The 22517-nt window shown below is 43.0% G+C and overlaps 3 protein-coding genes across 3 annotated transcripts; all 3 read right to left on the reverse strand.

Moving 5' to 3' along the window:
• Positions 1 to 10672: 10672 nt before the first annotated feature.
• Positions 10673 to 12419, reverse strand: LOC115686527 (NADH dehydrogenase [ubiquinone] 1 beta subcomplex subunit 8, mitochondrial). Its single transcript, XM_030611861.2, has 4 exons — positions 12211 to 12419; positions 12037 to 12123; positions 11844 to 11939; positions 10673 to 11145 (listed from the first exon to the last, which is right to left on the reverse strand). Exons 1-4 carry the CDS (start codon positions 12346 to 12348, stop codon positions 11089 to 11091), a joined length of 378 nt encoding a protein of 125 aa, XP_030467721.1. The 5' UTR covers positions 12349 to 12419; the 3' UTR covers positions 10673 to 11088.
• Positions 12420 to 13364: 945 nt separating this feature from the next.
• LOC115686528 (L-lactate dehydrogenase A-like) lies at positions 13365 to 16265 on the reverse strand. The gene is made up of 2 exons (XM_030611862.2): positions 15566 to 16265; positions 13365 to 14538 (listed from the first exon to the last, which is right to left on the reverse strand). The coding sequence occupies exons 1-2, from the start codon at positions 16172 to 16174 to the stop codon at positions 14089 to 14091; spliced, it is 1059 nt and encodes a 352-aa protein (XP_030467722.1). The 5' UTR covers positions 16175 to 16265; the 3' UTR covers positions 13365 to 14088.
• A 1330-nt stretch (positions 16266 to 17595) lies between these two features.
• Positions 17596 to 22063, reverse strand: LOC115664901 (putative receptor-like protein kinase At3g47110). The gene is made up of 4 exons (XM_056304652.1): positions 19848 to 22063; positions 19200 to 19730; positions 18684 to 19094; positions 17596 to 18468 (listed from the first exon to the last, which is right to left on the reverse strand). The coding sequence occupies exons 1-4, from the start codon at positions 21991 to 21993 to the stop codon at positions 18443 to 18445; spliced, it is 3114 nt and encodes a 1037-aa protein (XP_056160627.1). The 5' UTR covers positions 21994 to 22063; the 3' UTR covers positions 17596 to 18442.
• Between the last annotated feature and the right edge of the window lie 454 nt (positions 22064 to 22517).

Below are 22517 nucleotides of genomic sequence, written 5' to 3' on the forward strand. Positions count from 1 at the left end.
GTAGGACATCCCCAAACCTTAAGATGGTTTAAGCTAGGTTTACGTCCAGTCCATAACTCAAAAGGAGTCAATGGAACAGCTTTAGTAGGTACATGATTCAGAATGTACAAAGCTGTTTTCAAAGCTTCACCCCACAGAAAATCAGGTAAATTTGTCCTACTAATCATACTCCTCACCATTTCCATAAGGGTGCGATTGCGCCTTTCGGCTACACCATTTTGCTCAGGACTCCCAGGCATAGTAAATTGAGCCACTATCCCAGAATCCTCTAAGTATTTCGCAAATGGCCCCTTAAGCTGTCCGGCATCGCCATGCTTGCTATAATACTCTCCACCTCGATCAGATCTAACAACCTTTATGACATTTCCCAACTGTTTCTCGACTTCAGTCCGAAAAATCTTGAACTTGTCAAGAGACTCAGACTTTTTTTTAATCAAGTACAAATAGCCATATCGAGAATAATCATTAACAAATGTGATGAAATAAAAATTTCTATACAAGGTTGTCGTATATGGTCCACTTATGTCAGTGTGAATGACCTCCAACAGGTCAGAACTTCGGACTGCAGTTTTCTTCCTTATCTTGGTCATTTTACCTCTATAACAGTCTACGCATGTCTTTAGGTCATCTTTAAGAGCAAGCAGGATATTAGTCTTTATCAGCCTTTCTACTCTATCCTTTAGAGATATGACCAAGCAGTTTATGCCATAACGCATAAGACTGTTTCTTAGGTAGTGGTCTCTTGGAAACAACCTTTTCAGCCGTATAAGCGACGTATATGTTATTGGGAGACAAACACAATCTGTACAATCCGTTGGACATATTACAGCACCCAACCTTATTTGAATTAAGAAACAAAGAAATAACATTGTTCTTGATTTCAAAAGAGTAACCATACATGTCCAAACACGATACGGAAACTAAGTTCCGTCTAAAAGAAGGTACATAAAAAGTGTCTTTCAACATTAATCTAAAACCAGAGTCTAGAATCAAGATAACATCTCCCACAAACACAACATCGGCTTTCTCGTTGTTTCCCATTGTGAGTCTTGACTCATCCTGTTAAATATGTCTTTGAATTTTATGTACTCGGTCCGGTTTATCACCCGACCCGACATATTTTTGTGCGACCCGAAAGTGGAGAAAAAATTGAGATTTGATTCATGACGCGGAGGGTTGGGCCGATAGGCCCAACTCACCCCCGAGGAAATTTTTTGGGGAGCCCTATTTATACCGCGGCTAGGTTTTCTCATTGATACTTAGAGAGAATTTTGTTTTTAGAGAGATTTGGTGAGCCATGAGGTTTTGTTAAGTCGTCGTTTCGACTTCTGAAAACTGTATTCTCTTTGATTATAGTGGAATCTTGTCTTGCCTCGCCCGTGGACGTAGATCACCTTATGATCGAACCACGTAAATCCCTGTATTCTGTATTTGTTTTTCCGCGTCTGTTTTCAACAAGTGGTATCAGAGCAGCGTTCGATTCTAAGGTTTTTTGAGATGGCATCTTTAAAGTTTCATATCTCATCTTTTGACGGACAAAACAACTTCGGATTATGGAGAATAAAGATGAAGGCTTTATTGAGGCGAGAGGGTACGGTTAAGGCGCTGGACGGAAAATATCCAGATGATATGATCTCGGCTGAGATTGAAGAGATGGACGAGAAGGCGCATAACGCGATCCAGTTGTCTCTAGATGACAAGGTTTTGCGAGAAGTCGCCGATGAGGAAACAACGGCTGGTCTCTGGAAGAAACTGGAAAGTCTCTACATGCAGAAATCTCTAACATCGAGACTTTATTTGAAGCAGCGTCTTTATACCCTAAAGATGCGTGAAGGTACGTCTGTTCAGGAACACTTGGATGAGTTTAATAAAATTATTCTGGATATGAAAAATCTAGATATTAAACTCGAGGATGAAGATCAAGCTTTGATCGTGTTATGTTCACTGCCTGCCTCATATGAGAATTTTGTGAACTCGATGCTTTATGGACGTGAATCCATAACTTTGGAGGATGTTAAAGCATTTTTGAATTCTGCAGAACTGAGAACAAAATTGAATGGGAATACCAGTGAAAACAAAGCAGATGGTTTGTTTGTGAGAGGCAGGACCAAGAACAAGGATAAAGCTTTCCGAGGGAAATCTGTTGGTCGTTCAAAATCTAAGCCACCTGGAGATAAGATGAACGTTGAGTGCTACTATTGTCACAAAAAGGGACATTACAAGTCAGATTGTCCTTCGCTCAAGAAAAAGGATAAGCAGCATGGTCAAAGACAAGATTCTGTAAATGTTGCAAACGAAAATGAGTCTAATGCGTCAGACAGTGTTCTTACGGCATGCTCTGCTGTTAATTTCTCCAATGATGTTTGGATAATGGATTCGGGAGCATCATATCACATGTGCCCAAATAGGGAATGGTTCACCGCATACGAGCCATTGAATGGTAGATCAGTCTTGATGGGGAATGATGCTGTATGCAAAGTCGTGGGTATTGGTACTGTTCGGATTAAGTGCCACGACAAAGCAGTAAGAACCTTGACTGAAGTAAGACATATACCAGACTTAAAGAGAAACCTTATCTCGTTGAGCAGTTTGGATTCCATTGGGTGTGTGTACTCAGGTGGAGGTGGAGTTCTCAAAGCTACAAAAGGCAATCTGGTTGTGATGAAAGGAAGCAAGGTGAATCACTTGTATCATTTGCAGGGTAGCACAATTATGGGTCCTTCAATTGGCACAAGCAATTCCGTTTCTGATAATGATAGAACGAAATTGTGGCATATGCGTTTGGGCCACATGAGTGAGCGTGGCATGTCAGTTTTGAGTAAACGTAGTTTACTTTGTGGGGAGCAGACGACCTCGCTAGATTTTTGTGAGCATTGTGTTCTTGGCAAGCAATGCAGAGTCAGATTCAGTACGGGGATGCATTCGACAAAGAGCACACTCGACTATATCCATTCCGATTTATGGGGACCAGCACAGGTTCCATCTAAGGGTGGTGCTCTTTACTTTGTGACGTTCATTGACGATTATTCCAAGAAAGTTTGGGTTTACTTTCTGAAAAGAAAAAGTGATGTGTTTGAAACCTTCAAGAAGTGGAAAGCTCTTGTTGAGAATCAGATAGGGAAGAAGATCAAACGTCTTAGGACCGATAATGGTCTTGAGTTCTGTGGTGGCGATTTTAATGAATTCTGTGCAGATGCAGGTATCGTTCGACACCGTACAGTTAGACACACTCCACGAGCAGAATGGAGTGGCGAACGTATGAACAGAACTCTATTGGAGAGAGCAAGATGCATGCTCTCTAATGATGGCATGGAAAAAGATTTTTGGGCTGAAGCTGTTAACACGGCTTGTTATTTGGTTAATCACTCTCCTTCAACAGTAATAGAATGCAAGACTCCTTTTGAGATGTAGTCAGGTGAGCCTTGTGATTATTCTAATCTAAAAGTTTTTGGATGCCCTGCTTATTATCATGTTAAGGATGATAAGTTAGAACCTAGAGCAAAGAAATGTATTTTTGTTAGGTATACTGATGGGGTGAAAGGTTATCGTTTATGGTGCCAGGAACCTAACTCACCTAAAGTTCATTATTAGTAGGGATGTTACATTTAATGAAATGCATATGCTTGATCAAAGGAAAGTTGTTGATGAGTCTGCAGGAAAACATGAGAGTGATATGAATGAGGTGGAGGTTCAGGTGGAGCTTCCAGAAAAGGCCTCTCAGAATGATTTGAACGAGCAAATTGCTCCTGTTGATTCAAGTTCAGATGAGGAAGCTGTAGATGAGGTGGAGCAGCCATACTCTATTGCTACTGACAGAGAAAGGAGGCAGATCTGGCCTCCTCAGAAATATGGGTTCTCTGATCTGGTGGCTTATGCTCTTACGACAGCAGAAGATATGGGTATTCAAGAACCTTCTACCTATACGGAAGCTGTTACTTGTACAGAATCAGAGAAATGGGCTGTTGCTATGGTTGAGGAACTTGAATCACTTCACAAGAACCAGACTTGGGACTTGGTGCAGTTGCCTAAGGGAAAAAGAGCCATCGGGTGTAAATGGGTCTTCAAGAAAAATGAAGGAATTTCAGGTGTTGAAAATGCTAGATGCAAGGCTCGGCTCGTAGCTAAAGGCTACAATCAGAAGGAGGGAATTGATTATGATGAAGTTTTCTCTCCTGTGGTAAAACACACTTCCATTCGTGTGTTGCTGGCTATAGTTGCTCAATTTGACTTAGAGCTTGAGCAACTTGACGTGAAGACTGCTTTTTTGCATGGCGAGCTTGAGGAAACTATTTATATGGCCCAGCTCGAGGGCTATTATGTAGAAGGCAAGGAAGATCATGTTTGTAGATTGAAGAAATCGTTGTTTGGTTTGAAGCAGTCACCAAGACAGTGGTATAAGAGATTCGACAGCTTTATGATAGGGAGCGGTTATCATAGGAGCAACTATGATAGTTGTGTCTACTTCAAGAAGGGTTCAGATGGATCCTTTGTCTACCTTCTCTTATACGTGGATGACATGCTCATTGCTACAAAGAACATGTCAGAAGTGTTGATCTTGAAGAAACGGCTTAGTGAGGAGTTTGAGATGAAAGATCTGGGTCCTGCCAAGAAGATCTTAGGAATGGAGATTCAGAGGGACAGGAAAGGAGGGAAATTATATCTCTCGCAGAGGAGCTATATTGAGAAGGTACTTGAGAGGTTTGGCATGCAAAACGCTAAGCCCGTCAGTACACCGTTGGCATCCCATTTTAGATTCTCAGCTCTACATTCACCTCAATCAGAGATCGAGGAGGCTGCGATGTCTCGTGTCCCATACTCCAGTGCAGTCGGTAGCATTATGTATGCTATGGTATGCACTCGTCCCGACATTGCGCAGGTAGTTAGTGTGGTTAGTAAATATATGGCGCATCCTGGAAAGGTCCATTGGCAGGCAGTGAAATGGATACTTAGGTATCTTAGAGGCTCCGCAGAGTTGAGCCTAGTGTTTGATAGAAACAGTTCCAACAGTACCTCAGTTGTGGGATTTGTGGATTCCGATTTTGCAGGTGATCTCGATAAGAGGAGATCTTTGACTGGCTATCTTTTCACACTATCTAGTTCGGCTATTAGTTGGAGGTCAACCTTACAGTCGACAGTTGCTTTGTCTACTACAGAGGCAGAGTATATGGTAGCAGCAGAAGCAGTGAAAGAAGGAATTTGGTTAAGGAATCTTGTTCAGGAACTTGGGCTCCAGTAGGAAGACAATTCAGTTGCCTTTTGTGACAATCAGAGTGCTCTATACTTGATTAGAAATCAAGCATATCATGAGAGGACTAAACACATCGATGTCAGGTACCACTTTATTCGAGAGGCAGTTGCTGAAAGAAATATGACGGTAAAAAAAATTGGTACAGCTGACAATCCTGCTGATATGTTGACCAAGCTAATCCCCGCCAACAAATTTAAGCATTGCTTGAACTTGATTGGCATGCTTGGTTGAGTTTGCCCCTTGTGGGACTTTGGTGGCGAGGTAAATGACAGTTCTACATTTTTTTTTGAAGTGGATATGTTCTTTCGTTGCAGCTCTTGTTTCCTACACCGAGTTAGCTCACGTAGGCTTAGGGATGCCGAGAGAATGTGTTCAGCTTCTTGATTGTTTTATTTTGGGAAATTCAAGCCAAGGTGGAGATTTGTTAAATATGTCTTTGAATTTTATGTACTCGGTTCGGTTTATCACCCGACCCAACATATTTTTGTGCGACCCGAAAGTGGAGAAAAAATTGAGATTTGGTTCGTGACGCGGAGGGTTGGGCCGATAGGCCCAACTCGCCCCCGAGGAAATTTTTTGGGGAGCCCTATTTATACCGCGGCTACATTTTCTCATTGATACTTAGAGAGAATTTGTTTTCAAAGAGATTTGGTGAGCCGTGAGGTTTTGTTAAGTCGTCGTTTCAACTTCTGAAAACTGTACTCTCTTTGATTATAGTGGAATCTTGTCTTGCCTCGCCCGTGGACGTAGATCACCTTGTGATCGAACCACGTAAATCTCTGTGTTCTGTATTTGTTTTTCCGCGTCTGTTTTCAACACATCCTGATTTGGCTTCCTCCGGTTTATGAATCCCTGTATGGTAAACACAACATGATTAGTTGCATCGCTATCGAGCCACCAAGAACTGGATGGTGCTTCTGATAGGTTGGATTCACAAACAAGTGCCAAAGAATCATTACCTGTAGGCTCACGTTTGGACAACCAAGTTTTGAATTTTCCACAATCATTCTTTATGTGACATTTCTTCTTACAAAAAAAGCAGCAGTCACCATCCCTTTTGAAGGATATTTTCTTTGGACCCATATTGTCAGATTGACCGGTAGTGTTATGAGTACTTTTATGAGTACGATTTCTAGACTTCTTATCTTTCCTTTTGTGGGAACCAGAAACATATAAGGCTAGATGCCTTTTTCCTTCTTAAGTTTCTCTTCCTCTGCCACCACCCTTGCTATCAAGTCATTCACTGACTAAGTCTCATCTTGGGAATTGTAATTTGTCTTTATAATCCCAAAATCAGGTGGAAGGGTGTTCAGGGCTTGATGCACAATGCAAGCATCAGGAATGGAAACATTAAGAGCTTGAAGCTTCGTCTTTAGGTCTACCATCCTAAGGACATAATCTCTAACCCTAGCAGTACCATCATACTTCATATTGAAGAGCTTTTGAAGAAGTGTACCAACTTCAGCATTAGATGAAATGCGGTTTCTAGCCTCTAAGGCTGCCATCATTTCCTTAGCAGTATAGTCAGCTGGCAAACCACTTTTCAAGTGTTCTTGAATGGATTTCTTCATTGTCAATAAGCAAATCCGATTGCTCTTTTCCCAGGTAGCATAGTCCGTTTTCTCAGCTTCAGTACTGGTGGCCGTGATATCTGCTGGCTTATCCTTTGTAAGAGCAATGTGAACATCTGCCAGCTCCATTCCAAATAGAAAATCCTCTTTCCATTTCTTAAAGTTCAACCCAGTAAGGACCTCAATGGAAATGGAATTGCCGTTTACAGAAAAGGTGACTAGATAACAAACAAACAATACAATCAACATCATGTGAGTACTTATCCAGAGAGTTACATATATCATCACATAATCACCTTTGGGCAGAAAATATGACATGCAGTTGTACACTCTCCACATGACAGCGGCCATGAGAACATATTCTAATCTTTCGTGAAATCACCACCTTTGGGTGTATGAACCACTAAGATCAGTCATTTCTCAAGCACATGCTATACATGTACCCCTTCATGAGCCAATACAAGATCACCTCCTTTGGGAGTATGATCACGCAATAGAACAGGAGACATCCCACCACAATATGAGACCGATATTTCTCAAACCCAATCAAGTGTGCCACTTTGGCGGTCACTACCCAACTGAATCCTTGAAAATCTCTCATACCAGGGATATGAGCTTTATGTATCACATTCACTATATACATGTAATGCTAGACGTAAAGACATGGGCGTATATCTCTGAAATTACACGTCATGCTAATTATATTGTTCCATTCATTGATAGACAATGAATTACACTCTACACAGTCCTTATGTGGTGATATACATGTGAGCTACCATATGCATTTCCGAAACCATAGAGAAATACAAGAAAATACGCAAAAATACCCTAAAAATACGAGCATATAGGATTCTATACATATTTTCACATCTGTAAAAGCTTCAAACATGTAAAATAAATACACCACAATGTAAAGAATCTCGATACGAGCGCGTCGGTACTAAGAATGTCCCAAAAGGACGTCGGACGCGCCCTCACGCGCCGCCGGAAAACGCGACGCGTGTTTATCCGGTCAAACCGGTCTGAACAGCCGGTCCGACCGGTTGACCGGTCCAACCGGTCAAAGGTCAACGTACTGGTCCGACCGGTTGACCGGTCAGGTCAACGATCGGGTCGGGTCGAAATTCGGGTCGGATCAGGATCCGGGTTGGGTCAAAAGATTGGGTCGGGTCAGGATCCGGGTCAACCGGATCGCACCCCCTGCTGACGTCATCCGCCGGTTACCGTCGGTAACCGGCGGAAAACGCACCGGTTCGTCACGGCCGCGCGCGTGTCCGTCACGCGCCGCCGCGCCCACCATGAGTGTCGGCGCGTGAGGGCGCGTGCGGCCTCGTCCGGTGACGTGCCGCCCATCATTCTTCTCATCTCGATGAGTAGATTCCGAATATGTAATAAAATTTTACATTCATCCGACAAAAAATTTCAAAAATGGGTAAAAACCTCTCGGACATAACGAAAACGGTCATAATCCGTATGTTTAAGTTCTAATCTATGGCAGGCTCTGATACCACATGTTGGCCACGAAAATGACACGCCCAGGATCACCATAATTAGAAACCGAAACACGTTAATGAAGAAATTATCGATTCGCGTACCTGGTTTGGAATCCATCGAACTTGACGCGGAATTTGCGACGGTTTCCGTACACGAACTCAAGTGCTTCTCCCCTATACCCTTGCTAGAACACTGGCCTAATGAGATTGCCACTCACGAGAAGAAAGTTCTCTCTAGATCCGTATGTGAGTTAGATTGTGCATCATCAGGTCAGGGGAGGGATTTGAGCGATATTTATAGAGTTTTCGACCACGGGCCCTCTCATTACGGGCCGGGCCGTACTCGACCCACATTAGCCAGTCCCATATTAGACTTATTAAGAACCCACATTAGCTAGTCTCATATTAGACTTTATTAGACCAAACTAATTCAGTTAATTTCAATTAATGAAGCCCACATTAGGAAATTCTTACATACAACACATTTGCTTTTACAATTCAGGCCGTGAGATTGTATTAAGTACTATTGTGTTCTCCTATTTCATGTAATGTTGTTTCCTACTATAATCGTGCGACATATGCACCTACAGTTAGACCATGAAGCTGGAGATGAATTGGTAGCAACTTGTAGTTACTGATACCATTATTGCCAAAGATATCATTTCGGCCAATTGCTCAAATTGGATTTTCATATGAACAAAAACTATAACAGGAAATGATACTCTGAATCATAGAACTATGGTGAAAGATACAATCAACCAACATTATAAACGGTATGGTTGTGTTCTGAATTAAGCTGCAGAGCGTAAAGCACCCTACGGCATGCTGAAGGTCTTGTTCTATCCTTAAACACAAGAGACTTTTCAATGCTTCAAAAGAATCATATGATCAAATTCAATGCATTTCATTGTCTTTCATGCGAAAAATGTTATAAACCCAACATTTTGTATTCCGTAATTGCAATGGACGGGTAGTGGACCTAAAAGCTTCTTCCTTCCCACCATACAAAGGCCAAATGTTGATGGACCAAGGCATCTCTAGCGGTCTAGGAACATAGCTCGGATTCAGAAAGAAAACTTATGCAAAGAACTAGAACTGACCAATCGACCAATTTTATTCAACCAAAACCATCTTTACGTCCAATCTCACTAATCATTCTGAAATTTGGTCAGAAGCTTAATTTGATCAATATTTACAGATGAAAAGATCGCACCGAGTTCGCTGGACTAGCCAGCGGCCATTTCCCTTCTTCAGAAATCAACTCCCTCTCTTAGTTTTGGTGATATTATCCTTACTCAGATTGGGAAACTACTAGAGTATTTCCAACAGTTCAAAATTGTACATACTTTCAGAGAAGATAACTCATGTGCAGATTGGTTAGCAAATTGGGTACTTCAATCCTGTAATGTAAATGACACTCTAGCATCAGATAGGCCACCGAGAGGTTTATTTCCTTGCGCCTTTTCTTACCAACAAAAAAAAGAGAGAACACTTCAAGCAAAACAGGCAGATATGGACCTGGGTCATGTAAATCCCTGAGCAAGAGCACGCATGGCCATGCTCATACAACCAGACCAGTATGCTTAATTGTATAGAGAGAGACTCGTTTTACATCCTCAAATTTAGCACCATTAGGAAAACCAGCCTTTGCCTAGGCTGTCCAATACTCTCTCATGGACAATCATATTTCTTTCCAGTGTCTTTCTTGATCCTGTCCTAATGAAAGGAAAGCAGTTCGGAGTTTGCCAAATAAAATCATACCACAAAATCACTTATTTGTTATAGCTTGAACTTCCATCCATGTGGGGAGTACAAAGATGTGTATTCCAAAGCAAACCCAAAACTATACATGCCCAGGAAGCAAAGATACATATGTGAGGAACATCCTCCTCCATAGCAACAATCCGGACCCATGGAAATTTGGCTTCTGTCCCTAACTATGATATAAATTAGCAATGCCATTCACAACTTCGCCTCCTTTTCTAACATAATGTGTTACATATATATGGCGAACAAAGCTAGAAACCTGCAAATATTCTCAAAACTGAAAGTCCATTTACATAGAACCACCAACAAGAGCCATGACGCTGCCAAAAGCACCTATGATGCAATCAAGCGTCTGATCTCGGTATCACCCCTACAGCTACTTTAGGTCCTTTTCTTTTGTGTTTACCATAGGTCTTGGGTTAACTTTCTCTAAAACCACTAAAGAAGGTGCTTCTCATATTTCTCTTCATAAAAATCGGGGGTGCCCATATCTTGGACCTAAATAAAGCACATTCAAATCCCAAGATGCCGGACATCCTTCTTAGTTATGCATTTGAATCTGTATCCCAAAATCATCACCCGACAGAAAACAATGCTATGAAAAGGCTGAGCATCATACTACCTTTCTCTCACTCGATAGATGGCTATGGTCTGATATGGTACAGTATAATACGAGACGATGGAAAACAATGGGATGGAAAGTAGAGGGCTGCCTGCACCCCAAAGCGATGATTCACTTGTTCCCTTGTCCATAGGGACCTTGTTGCATACAACCAAAACAACTCATACCGTAAAATCGATTTTGACAGAATGAAAAAGACAGATAAGTTGTAATAAGATTCCTGCGTATCTCTCTACTGATGCAACGGCTGAACACCATATTGCTTTCATGGAAAAGAGAACAAGAACAGTTGATCGATTATTATTGAAAAATTACCAACTGCAGAAAAGGCAGAGTATATCACACATGAAACAACAGCAGCTTCAAGATCAATAAACTGCAGCCTCCCTATGGTTCACCACCAAGCTCCACCCGTAAGTTGTCATATGGATATACTTTTGGCGTCTGGAAATAGAGGAAAAGAGTTAGTGGGCGTATGAAGATGACAATCATAAACTCATCAGCAGAATGGAAGGAAGACAAGTCTCCGATCTTTGAAAAAAATCAAAGTTACCAACAATGTACAAGCAGAGGATTCATTTAGGGACCCAATGTAATTACTAAACTCCACATTGTCATCAATAATGCACAGGAAATCCCAATTAACATTATTTGGGTTCGATCAACTACTTACTACCAAACAGAGCTAAAAAAATAGGAAGGATAAATCATCTCGATGGGGGTCTCATCATAAACAAATCAAACTCGCAGGCTCTTAATCCACATTGGCATCCTATTCCATTCTCTCTGACTCTAAGGAAATTTTAATCATAACAAAGATCCCGAGTTCAACGATTTTCCAATTGAACAGGACAGGACAGCTATAAACATCCGCGTATGTATACAAACATAAGTCCCCATGCATCACATGTCACACGAGAAGCTTCCAAGTGAAACTTTCGCATCAGGTCCCTAAAGACACACCGACTTTTGATCTCCATAATCCAAATAAAGGACCACGGGAACATCTATGGTCAGTGGTCAATAAGAAAAGCCAGAAGTTCAGCTAATTAGAGCGAGCACAGAGGACAAATTTCCACCAATTTAAGATCAACATGAACACCACTTCCAGACCAAACTTAAACCCAAGTCACTGGACTTACGAATGGTATCTTCGACGCCTTATCATTCCACACAGCCAAAAGCCCCAAAGCCGCGAAGCACCCCAAACCTCCGCAAAGCCAAGCCAATGCTTCATACTGCCACATCACAATTCACCGTTGAAGCCACGCCCCACACGGTCCTTCGTCAACGAATCAATCGAAAAGAACAGCAAAAAAAAACAAAAGCCCCAACCTTTCCCACAGTATCCGCGATGCGATCGATGCAGGGCTCGGGGAACGCGGTCCCGTTGTCCCACATGAGCTCGTCGTTCACGGGCACCTGAAACAGCAAGGTCGACAATCGGGAAAATGATTTCGATAAGAATGGCGGATTAGGGTTTCCTGCGAGGGAGGCGAGATCGCTTACGGGCTTATCGGGGACGATGTGCTTGCCGACGGGGAGGCCCATGCCGGAGCGGAGGCGGAGGGAGGAGGAGACGGAGCGGGCGGCGACGCCGTGGCCGCCCATGATCCGCGAAGCTACGTGGCTCAATCGCGCGGCCATTTTCTCGCACTTTCTCGCACTTTCTCGGGTGCCAAACAGATGTGTTCCGTGTCTGCAGCACTTGTCTACAGACTGTTTCCTGAGCTTGAACTGATTTTGTGTGTGTAATTGGGCCAAGATTCGGAGCACCAGAGTTCGACCCGGCCCAATAGACAAAATAATAAAAGGGATAATGATACTTTGACTCAATGTGTAACGAGGTCCCTGAAATTTTAATTTGTTCAATGTGGTCTCTAGAATTTTGGTACATATTCAATGTAGTCCCCAAATTATATGAAAATGTTCAATGTAGTCCTTAAACTTAACTTAAAGAAAGGACTACATTAACTATTTTCATATAGTTCAAGGACTAAATATAATAAGTATCAAAAGTTCAGAGACGACATTGAACAAATTGAAAGTTTAGGAACCACATTGCACATTGGGTTAAAGTTCAGGGATCACATTGCACGTTGAATCAAAGTTCAGAGACTATTTGTATCATTTTCTCGTAATAAAATTACTAATTTGTCCTCCCTCTGAGCACACCAAAAAAGGATAAAATCGCGGTGGGACTTAGGTAAAGGTGAATTTTTCGATTCCATCGTTAACCTCGGCGTCTTGTTTTTGCTTGGACGAATCTGATAATTTTTCATGTTTAATCTATGTATTTTTATTTAGGATGGAAACCATCTGGCGGTTCTGAAAGATGCAATCTTAATTTCCTTCGCAATTAAAATTATGGACCAATTTCGACTGGACAAGTCGAACGACAAGAGGGCATAAATCGCAAGAAATGATGTAACATTATTTGGCCGAAAAGAGATTTTGTTTAGTGAGGCTCTAATTTGACTATAAAGAAGAGATCGCAGCTCCTTTACATTCTGTTTTTTTTGGTAGTATTACTGGGGAGGGGCTTAATTGCAACATAGGAGAATCATTAAGGTTTCTTTTGCAATCATAAAAAAAATTTAGGGATTAATTTAAGAAGGAAACACAATCAGGGGGTACAAAGTTCCCAATGCAGAGAAACAAAGTGTCGAAACCAAACCAATCTTACTGTTTTTCTTTCTATCGAAAGAAAATTTCGTTCATTTCTCAAGATCAAATACAGGAGGAACATAGCTTCCGAGCAAAGCAAATCTCAAAGAGCTGCAAAACAAAACAAACCCCAAACAAAAGAATATAGTCTACATGCTATAGACGATCTCCCATTCCAAAGGAATAGATTTGTCACATCATCAAAAACAATAAGCGGTCGATCACCGTAGTCGTAGATATCTTCCCCTCTAGAATCTACTGCCTGCAGTGCGCACCTAGCTTCGACACCCTCAACACCATCGCCATATGAAGACGAAAAAGTCCCCTAGATTTCGATTGAGGCAAAAATCGGGAGACGAGAGTTCCCGCCAAATCTCGAAAAAGTCATAGAACCATGCCCCGAGCATCTCGTTGGCTAGACTATGATGACGTTCTCACAAAGTTTTCAGTTGCAAGCAGATTTATTCACCACGACGAGCGAATAAAAGCAACAACAACGAGCGCAAGGAGATGCCAAACGAGGCGAAAAAAGACTCCCAAATTAGATCGGGAGAGAAAAAAATAAAAAAAATCAAAGCCTAGAAAAGAAATGCAGACTACTAACTTCAAGCTGAGAGCCTGCAGGAGAAAGTTCTTGGAGGGAAGGTTCCCAAAAGAGCGTTGTCAACAAACCAGTCTTGGTGTTGGGTTAGCAAACTACAAGAGGGAAGGGCTTCTTCCTCAAATGCCCAAATCCAATTGGCTCTGCACCTCCAAGATGGTCGTCGCCGACTCCCTCAGCCGCCGCGCCTCCTCCTCGGTCATGTGCACGTTGGTCACGCCCAGGACGCCGCCGCGGCCGAGCTGGGCCGGCAAGCTCAGGAACACGTCGCCGCCCTCGATGCCGAAGAAACCCCTGGCCAGCACCGAGACCGGGTGGATCCTCCGCTGGTCCCGGAGCAGGGTCCGGGCCAAGCTCGCGACCGAGTACCCAATCGCCCACGAGGTGTAGCCCTTGAGGCTAATGACTTCGTAGGCGCAGTCTATGACCGCCTTGTGGATGTTCTCGAGGGTCTCCTTTTCGTACGGGATCTGCTGCTTCTCTAGGAAGCTCAGGACCGGGACCCCGCCGACGCTTATGCTCGACCACAAGGCGACCGAGCTGTCGCCGTGTTCGCCCACGATGTAGGCCTAGAAACAAAGACCGAATACGCAAGTGAAAACAAAGGACAATGTAATACGGTAGTAACATGAGAATTGATGTACAAAATTGGCATCGCGAGGAGCAACTGCTCAAAACTCCAATGCCTATAACGATTCTTGCAATGACAAAGCAAAACCATTTCTAGGAATATATTATCATATTATATTGTGCGATTGCAACGAATCAAAAAGGAAAAATATATTATTATGAGATTGGTGTCAACTTGCTTTGGAAGAGTATGAGAGGGGAAACCGTTGCAGCTTTTCAAGACTCGATCTTGTCGACCTCATAAAACTTAGTTTTAAGACAAAATGATTTCTTGTTAAAGAATGGCAATTTATAACGCGGTTTATTAAAAAAAATTAGATAATAAATAACTCCCGTTATTTTAATATTACAAAAAAATGTGGACATTCATCTCGAACTTGCAATAAAATATTTAAACCGTCATTCACTCTTGCGATGTGAATGAAACCTTGATTTAGGTTCGATTCCTTTATTGATTGTAGATTAGGTCGGATCTAGTTTCGTTAGGTGAGTTTTGGTGTAACTTTGGGCTTCGCCTTTTTCAATACCAAACAAACATAGAGAGATTAAATTGCAGTTCAGTTAAAACACGGATCATTTAGATTTTATTTATTCATACTCTTTACCTTCGGGATATACTAATTTCTCATACAACTTTCATTAAAATTATTGCATTTTTTCTATCACATGTTAATCTCAAGCTTTCTTTGACCAAAAAAAAAAAATCCCAAGCTTTCATAAATAGGACAATTACTCTACAAAATCTCTTCTTTTTTTTCTTTTTTTTTCATCACATCTCGTATTAATAGATAAAAAAAAATTTAAAAGTAAGGAAATAATATTAATATATCAGCGTGAAATGCAGGCTAAGTAGGTAAATAAAATAATGAACACTAAGACCGTAAGAAAGTCAAGTAAAGCAAAGACAAAAGCAAAAAGCAAAAAGGCAATTGCAGAATAATCAAAGTAAAGCTGTGCGTACGGTACCTGCACGTCCTGGGCATTGACGTCGAGGTGATCGGCGATGAGGAACCTGAACCGGGACGAGTCCAGGTTCGTGCCCGACCCGACGACCCGGTTCGAAGGGAACCCGGACAGCTTCCACGCCACGTACGTCAGGACGTCCACCGGGTTCGACACGATCAGCAGGATCGAGTCCGGCGCGTGCCTCGCGAGCGCCGGCACGATGGCCCGGAACAGGGCCACGTTCCGCTGCAGCAGGTTCAGCCGGGACTCCCCGGCGATCTGCCGCGCCCCGGCGGTGACGATGCAGAGGTCGGACCCGGCGGCGACGGCGTAGTCGACGGAGGCCGAGATCCTGGTGCGGGGGAGGAAGGCGGCGGCGTGCTGGAGGTCGAGCATCTCGCCGCGGAGCTTGTCGGGCTTGGCGTCGATGAGGGCGAGCTCGTCGGCGAGGTCCTGGGTGAGGATGGTCTGGGCGATGGCCATGCCGACGTTGCCGACCCCGACGACGGCGATCTTGGTGTGGCGCTTGGTGGGGGACGGCGGCGCGGTGTTCTGGATCGGCCTGAAGAAGGCCCCGCTCAGGTCCAGGCCGCCGGGGCCGAGGGAGGAGGCCGACGGAGCTCTGTGCATTTTCTTTGCAGAACGAAAAACTCAGAAAGAGAGACAGAGGCTCTGCCTCGTCGCCGGAGTTTGGTGGGGCGAGTTTGATTTTTAGGGTTGCGCTAAAGAATGGTCAACAGGTCAAAAAAGCCTTCTTTTTATATAGCAAGGAAGACGTGGGAAAAGGAGACTAATTTGCCCATGAAATGAATGGAAAATATTTTAATTCCACTATAACAAAAAAAAAAAACCCTCATTTTCAAATTGCATCATTCCCATTGCAATTTACCTCCTCAATCACGCCATCTATTTTCTTTGAATTTTGGCTCTCGGCATCTAGAAATCTTTCTTTCTGCTCTCAGTTACGAATAGACCCGTCAAACAGGTGGATCGAGGTAGATTTGGGTCGGGTCAAAAATGATCCGACTCATATTTACCCATTTAACCCATATTGATCCATTTAACTAACTTTGACCCATTTTCATATAGTGTTATTCTTATGACCCAAATCCAACCCATACTCGACCCACGTTATTTTCCTCCCTCTATTTCTATATTCTAATTCATCTTCTTCTCACTCGCTGTGTAGTCAGGCAAGCATACATTGAGCTCCACATAGTCAGGCTTGCTCATCTCGCAACTCACCTGAGTAATGAGTGATAGACTCAATTAGCATGGAAATCACACATAATTGCAATGAGTCATCTCGATGTTATATCCAAGTCGCGTTGACCCATCGCGTCGAAAATTGTCTCATCTAATTTCGAAACGTGAATAGATAATTATGAGAGTATTTGCCACATTCTGACACACTCTTCGTTTTTCTTTTCTAATCAATAATTTCGGCTTTTGATATTCTATTCATATATCTCCTATTCACATATTCTGACCCAATTGATTCCACATTTATATGTTCATCGTCGAATACGTCGAGTGTTGTCGAATTGGCTCATTTAGTCGATGGCATGATCCATGCAATCTTTAATCCTTTTCTATATGTTAAAAATTATAACCGACAATTATTTACGATCAAATTTGCTCATACACTTGACTTCATAAATTGGAAGAGCTCGAAGTAATTTTTATACAAACCGATAACTTCAGCCACTTATAAGTAAATGTTCATCAAAGTTGTCATTTAAAATTTCACAAATTGTCTTCCTTCCTTAATTTTAGTTTTAGTATGGGTAGATCAGACATTTCATGCGGTTCTATTGATTCTCAGCCCACGTTTTGCAACAGTTGCCTCCCAAACACTACGATTTCAGCATCAATCTCAACGAATCTGGTTCGAGGATTACAACAAAAAAGGTCTAATTTTTATTCTCTTTTTATTGCTCATCATGCATATTCGCGAAAGTGATAGCACAGACTCTCATACCATGTTTTGCAGCAGTTGCCTCCCAAACACTGCGATTTCAGCATCAATCTCGACGAATCTTGTTCGAGGATTACAACAAAAAGATATGATTTTTATTCTCTCTTTATTGTTGATCAAGCACGTTCACAAAAGGGATAACACCGACTCCGATACTAATATCATGTTAGGAAAGCTAAAACCCAAAGGAAGACCACGTGAATATAAAGAGCATTTAGGCGGTGTCAAGCGATGTGAGACAATGCTTCAAACAATCCTCCTCTATCCAATTGACATGGAAAAGCTGCATCTCTACGGATGGAACTAGGAATCAATCGTTGGGTTCTCAAGACAAATCATGGAATAAGCAGAGAACCGAGTCGTTCCGGAGCCAATTGGGCGGTATCAATGTTGTTGCTTCTACTTTTCCAGAAAAGAAGAAAGACAGACAAGTTGGCTGTATGGACATAAGAAGGAAATCCATTCATATATTACAGGAGTGCATGGAAACCTTCCATCACGGCCTCGAGGACTCTCGGAAGGTTCTCGTTCTCGACCGACAGTTTCTCAGGATCTCACCTTTTAGCAGAGATATTAGAACCAGACCGAACAACGCAACCGGACCCAAGTACATTTAGATGTCTTATAACAGGAAAACAACCATAGGAATAGTCGAAGTCCATTGTTTTTCTTTATCATACAGAGTGCTAGTTTTGCTTTCTGACCAACCAGAAACTGCTGGTTTGGAGACTCACCAACTAGCAACCTGAGGCCCCTCGTAGTCGAACGCCCTCCCTAGTAGCTCGGTTACGGACGAAGGACTTCACGAACACCCGAGCTAGCCTGCCATTGACATGAAAAGGGCCACCTGACTCCAACAAGTTACGTGGTGCCCGGCTCTATTTACAGTTTCTTCGTCCCACTCGAAAACCGGAGATGGATCAGGCCGCCTCCTCGCACCTGTCCCCTGAAAAATATGAAAAGAAAAAGGAGAATGAATCGATCAGGCTCGCATCAGTTGTCAATGATCATGCAGGATTCGATCGAGACCCTGGTGGTTTCTTGTCCCAAGACTCGTTATCATATGAACCGATTTACTAAATCCAAATCCATTGTGGAACAGTCAAGCAATGCTAGGGATGCAAAGATACAAGCGTATGGCGACTTAAAAAGGTACTTTACTTGGTGCAGGGCTCTGTATTCTATCCTCATGGATGCCGGTTTTAAGAAACTTGTCTCTGATTGAGAGCAAGTCCAGTGCAACTCTATTTATGTCCTTCCTGTCTTTCGGTGATTCTGCTGAGCAAATTAATCCGATCTCAAAAACCGATATCAGACATTTGGCTTGGTCGATTCCGCAGTCGCTCCAATTCCCTTCGTTGTCCCAGCTTTCGCCTACTTCCCCACAGAAAATCGACTGATCCAAAATCCCTGTTGCTCGCTTTGACAACACTGACTTGACAAATTTCTGAAGGTTAAAATCCTCTTTAAATATATCGTCCGTCGGTCGTCTTCCAGTGAACATCTCTAACAAGAGAATCCCGAAACTGTACACATCCCCACTTGTTGATGGACGAACGCCCATTCCATATTCTGCCAGTCCAGAAAAAAGTTACTGTTAGCTCGATTACTCTACAAGGTCATTGAAATCTTTTGATTTTGTGGATGTAAATGTATTTGTGATCTTTAGAGCAGTACCTGGAGCGATGTAACCCATGGTTCCCTTAAAAGCAGAGGAGCTGAGATGACTCGAAACGATGTCTTTGTTAGACTCAAAAATGAGCCTCGACAATCCAAAATCACTGATATGAGCTGTGAAATCATCGTCGAGAAGAATGTTGCTCGGCTTCAGATCACAGTGGATGATTGGAGTTCGGCACTGGTGGTGAAGATAATCCAAAGCAGAGGCCACATCGATGGCGATGTTCAATCTTTGCAGGAAGCTCAAAGGTTTGAATTGCATGTGCTTGTCGTTTGGGTGCAACCACGTGTCCAAGTTGCCGTTTACCATGAACTCGTATACCAAGGCTTTGAACTCATTACGATGGGAGTCGATGCTCGAACAAGCAGTCAAGATCTTAACAAGGTTACGATGCCGAATGCCGCTGAGTGCTTTGCATTCGGCCAAGAAGCCCTTGAAAGCTCCTTTCTGCTGGAGATTCAAAACCTTGATGGCCACGATTTTTCCGTCAAGGCCAAGAGTTCCTCTGTACACATTGCCAAAACTACCTGAACAAAGAGTTAGAAACTATTGTGGTCATGCGACGTGGTACTACTGTATGAACTACGAAGTGTGTTCTGTGCTCATTTGTTGCAGTTAAATGTTCATTTACATATAAAGATTACCTGAACCAATCAATTTGCTTGAACAGAATCCGTCGGTAGCTTTGAATAGAGCATCATAAGAAATACTCTCGTGAAAATGGCCCAAGGAGCGAGTAGGCAGATGTTCCTTCTTCGAGTTTCTCAACCGGAAAAGAGACGCTAAGAACAGTAATGCCACCGCACAAGAAGCACAAATGATTATTACCATCAATCTCTTCACAGATCTATGCTTTACCGATCTCGGGAACGATTTCGCCGGACATGAAGGCAAATGCAATTCAGGTATGCCCCCGCACAGCTCGTCATTGCCATCAACTTTGAAGGCGCTAGTGTTTCCAAATATCCCACGTACAGGTACTTCGCCTTCGAGATTGTTGAAAGACAGATTCAATAATTGCAGCGACGATGACAAGTTAACTAAAAACTCTGGGATTTGCCCTGAGAGGTTGTTATTGGAAAGGTCGAGAAAACGGATGCCTTTTAACCCCGTGAACTGAGGAATGGGTCCTCGAAAATGGTTCGCCTGCATATACAGCTCTTCGAATCCCAAACAGTTGCCCAAAGTTGTAGGAATCTCGCCGGAAATTTGATTGTACGAAACGTCAAGAGAAATGATGTTCTTTAAGTTTCCAACATCGGGTGTCATGGGCCCAGACAAAGAGTTGTGAGATACATTCAGATTTATTATGAGGGACGACGGTCTGATCATGTGGCTGGAAATGGTCCCTGTGAATTTGTTATGACAAAGGCGTAGATCTTGCAGGGCCTTGCAGTTGCCGAGGCTTGAAGGTATGATTCCTTCTAAGCTGTTGTTGTACAAGTACAGAAATATCAGACCGGTGATGTTACCAATGGTCGAAGGTATGTGTCCAGTCAACTTGTTTTGGCCCAAACTCAGATATTGCAAGTTTGATAGCCTCCCAATAGACATTGGAATGTTGCCTGTTAGCATGTTATCGTCCATGGATAATAGTTGTAGACTAAAGAGGTTTGCAATTACTTCAGGAATTCTCCCACGAATTCTGTTTCCCGACATTTGTAGCTGCTGCAGTTGCGTTGAGAAGTTACTGACCGAAACTGGCAGCTCGCCTTCGAACTGGTTATATTGTAAATCCAGCATTTCAAGGTTGCTGCAGTTGGCCAAATCAGCAAGGAAACTTAGACCGCCGGTTGAGCCACTTCCGAGAAAATTATACTCAAGGTTGAGCCAGCTCAAGTTTTGAAGCCCTCCGAAGCTGGCCGGGACACGTCCACTGAAGTTATTGCTGGGCATATCAATTGCTGCTATGTTCGTGGCGTTGGAGAGTGAATCGGGAATGAGACCGTTGAACTGATTACCTGCCAGATAGAGAATTTGCAGATTCGGAAGCAGAAGGCCTATGTCTCTCCTGATACTACCATAGAACAGGTTATAGGTCAAAATTATGGTATCGAGGGATGACAAGTTGTAAAGAGCAGAGGGGAAGCCACCTGTCAGCTGGTTTTCACCAACCATGAAAATTTTGAGCCTCGTTTGGCCTATAGAAATGGGAACTCCTCCTGTCAGGTTGTTGCTCCATAGATTAAGCTCTTCGAGGGTGGAAAGGTTTCCGATCGAAGCGGGGATCAGTCCTGTGAGATTGTTGTTCGAAAGGGAGAGCTTCTGGAGTTTTGACAGTGACCCAAATTCGGGAGGGATGGGATCGTGGAGATGATTATTGTCGAGCTCGAGAGTCATGAGGCTAAGACACAGGGAGAGATTTCTAGGAATTCCACCTCCGAAGGTGTTGTGGCTCAAGATCAGGTTTTTAAGCCTGAACAAGTGCCCGATTTCAGGAGGAATTAAACCATGGAAAGAGTTGTTTGCGAGGTTCAGGTATCGGAGGAACGAAAGGTTTCCGATATATGGTGACACGGTCCCGGCCAAATCCCATCCATCTAGGTTCAAGGCGGCGACTCGTTGGTGTCTGAGACCACAAGTGACTCCAGTCCATTGGCAGAAATGGAGGGAATCATTCCAAGAGGCCAAGGTTCCTGCAGCATTATCTGTTAAGAGGGACCTGAACTCCTGCAGAGCAATTTTGTCAGTCTCGCTCCCTAGAGCGCTACAAGAAGCGAAGCTTGTGATCACTAGCTCTAGGATCAAGACGGCAGGGAAGGTGACTGAACAGGAATGGCTCGAACTCATCTTCGGGTTTGCTAGTGTCAGTGAGGAGATGCTGGGATAGCTACGATGGTACCTGACTTGACCTGCACAGTTCCATTTATAGAGAAGGCCACAGGAGCTTGGAAACCATCAAACTTAACAGCCAACTGCTTGATTACGATTGGGAACGCTGAAGAGGTCATAAGAAGATCAGATTCAATCAATCAGATCACGATATTGAATGTTGCGGGGACGCTAAGACATCTAGTGGCACTTGACTTGACTTGACTTGACTTGAGTTAGTGGCACTTGACTTGACTTTAATTTTAAAGAGCACAGAGTATTACTGTGCAAGTACTTCATGCAGCCGTCAATCACTTAGCACACTTCAAATGAAATTTATCAGCCAACTGCCTTAGGACGATAGGGACCCTGAGGAGGCCTTGTGATGATCAGATTCAATCAATAAGATCATGTAGCAAATGATAAATGATTTCGGGGACACTAAGACATCAAGTGGCACTTGACTTGACCTATATGTTAATAGTTATTTCATCGGAATTGAA

Source organism: Syzygium oleosum, unplaced genomic scaffold (assembly GCF_021117445.2).
Source record: "Syzygium oleosum isolate NSW1041296 unplaced genomic scaffold, Sole_v2.1 Sole_v2.32, whole genome shotgun sequence".
Lineage (NCBI taxonomy): Eukaryota > Viridiplantae > Streptophyta > Magnoliopsida > Myrtales > Myrtaceae > Syzygium > Syzygium oleosum.

Excerpts from the sequence above, each read along its gene's own strand:
- LOC115686527 (XM_030611861.2), bottom strand. The coding sequence starts at position 12,348 with ATGGCCGCGCGATTGAGCCACGTAGCTTCGCGGATCATGGGCGGCCAC. Across the intron at positions 12,124-12,210 it reads ACATCGTCCCCGATAAGCCC|GTGCCCGTGAACGACGAGCT; the intron begins GTAAGCGATCTC and ends TTGCTGTTTCAG. Across the intron at positions 11,146-11,843 it reads AGGCGTCGAAGATACCATTC|ACGCCAAAAGTATATCCATA; the intron begins GTAAGTCCAGTG and ends CTCTATTTCCAG.
- LOC115664901 (XM_056304652.1), bottom strand. The coding sequence starts at position 21,993 with ATGAGTTCGAGCCATTCCTGTTCAGTCACCTTCCCTGCCGTCTTGATC. Across the intron at positions 19,731-19,847 it reads AAGCAAATTGATTGGTTCAG|GTAGTTTTGGCAATGTGTAC; the intron begins GTAATCTTTATA and ends CTCTTTGTTCAG. Across the intron at positions 19,095-19,199 it reads CATGGGTTACATCGCTCCAG|AATATGGAATGGGCGTTCGT; the intron begins GTACTGCTCTAA and ends CTGGACTGGCAG.
- LOC115686528 (XM_030611862.2), bottom strand. The coding sequence starts at position 16,174 with ATGCACAGAGCTCCGTCGGCCTCCTCCCTCGGCCCCGGCGGCCTGGAC. Across the intron at positions 14,539-15,565 it reads TCAATGCCCAGGACGTGCAG|GCCTACATCGTGGGCGAACA; the intron begins GTACCGTACGCA and ends CTTTGTTTCTAG.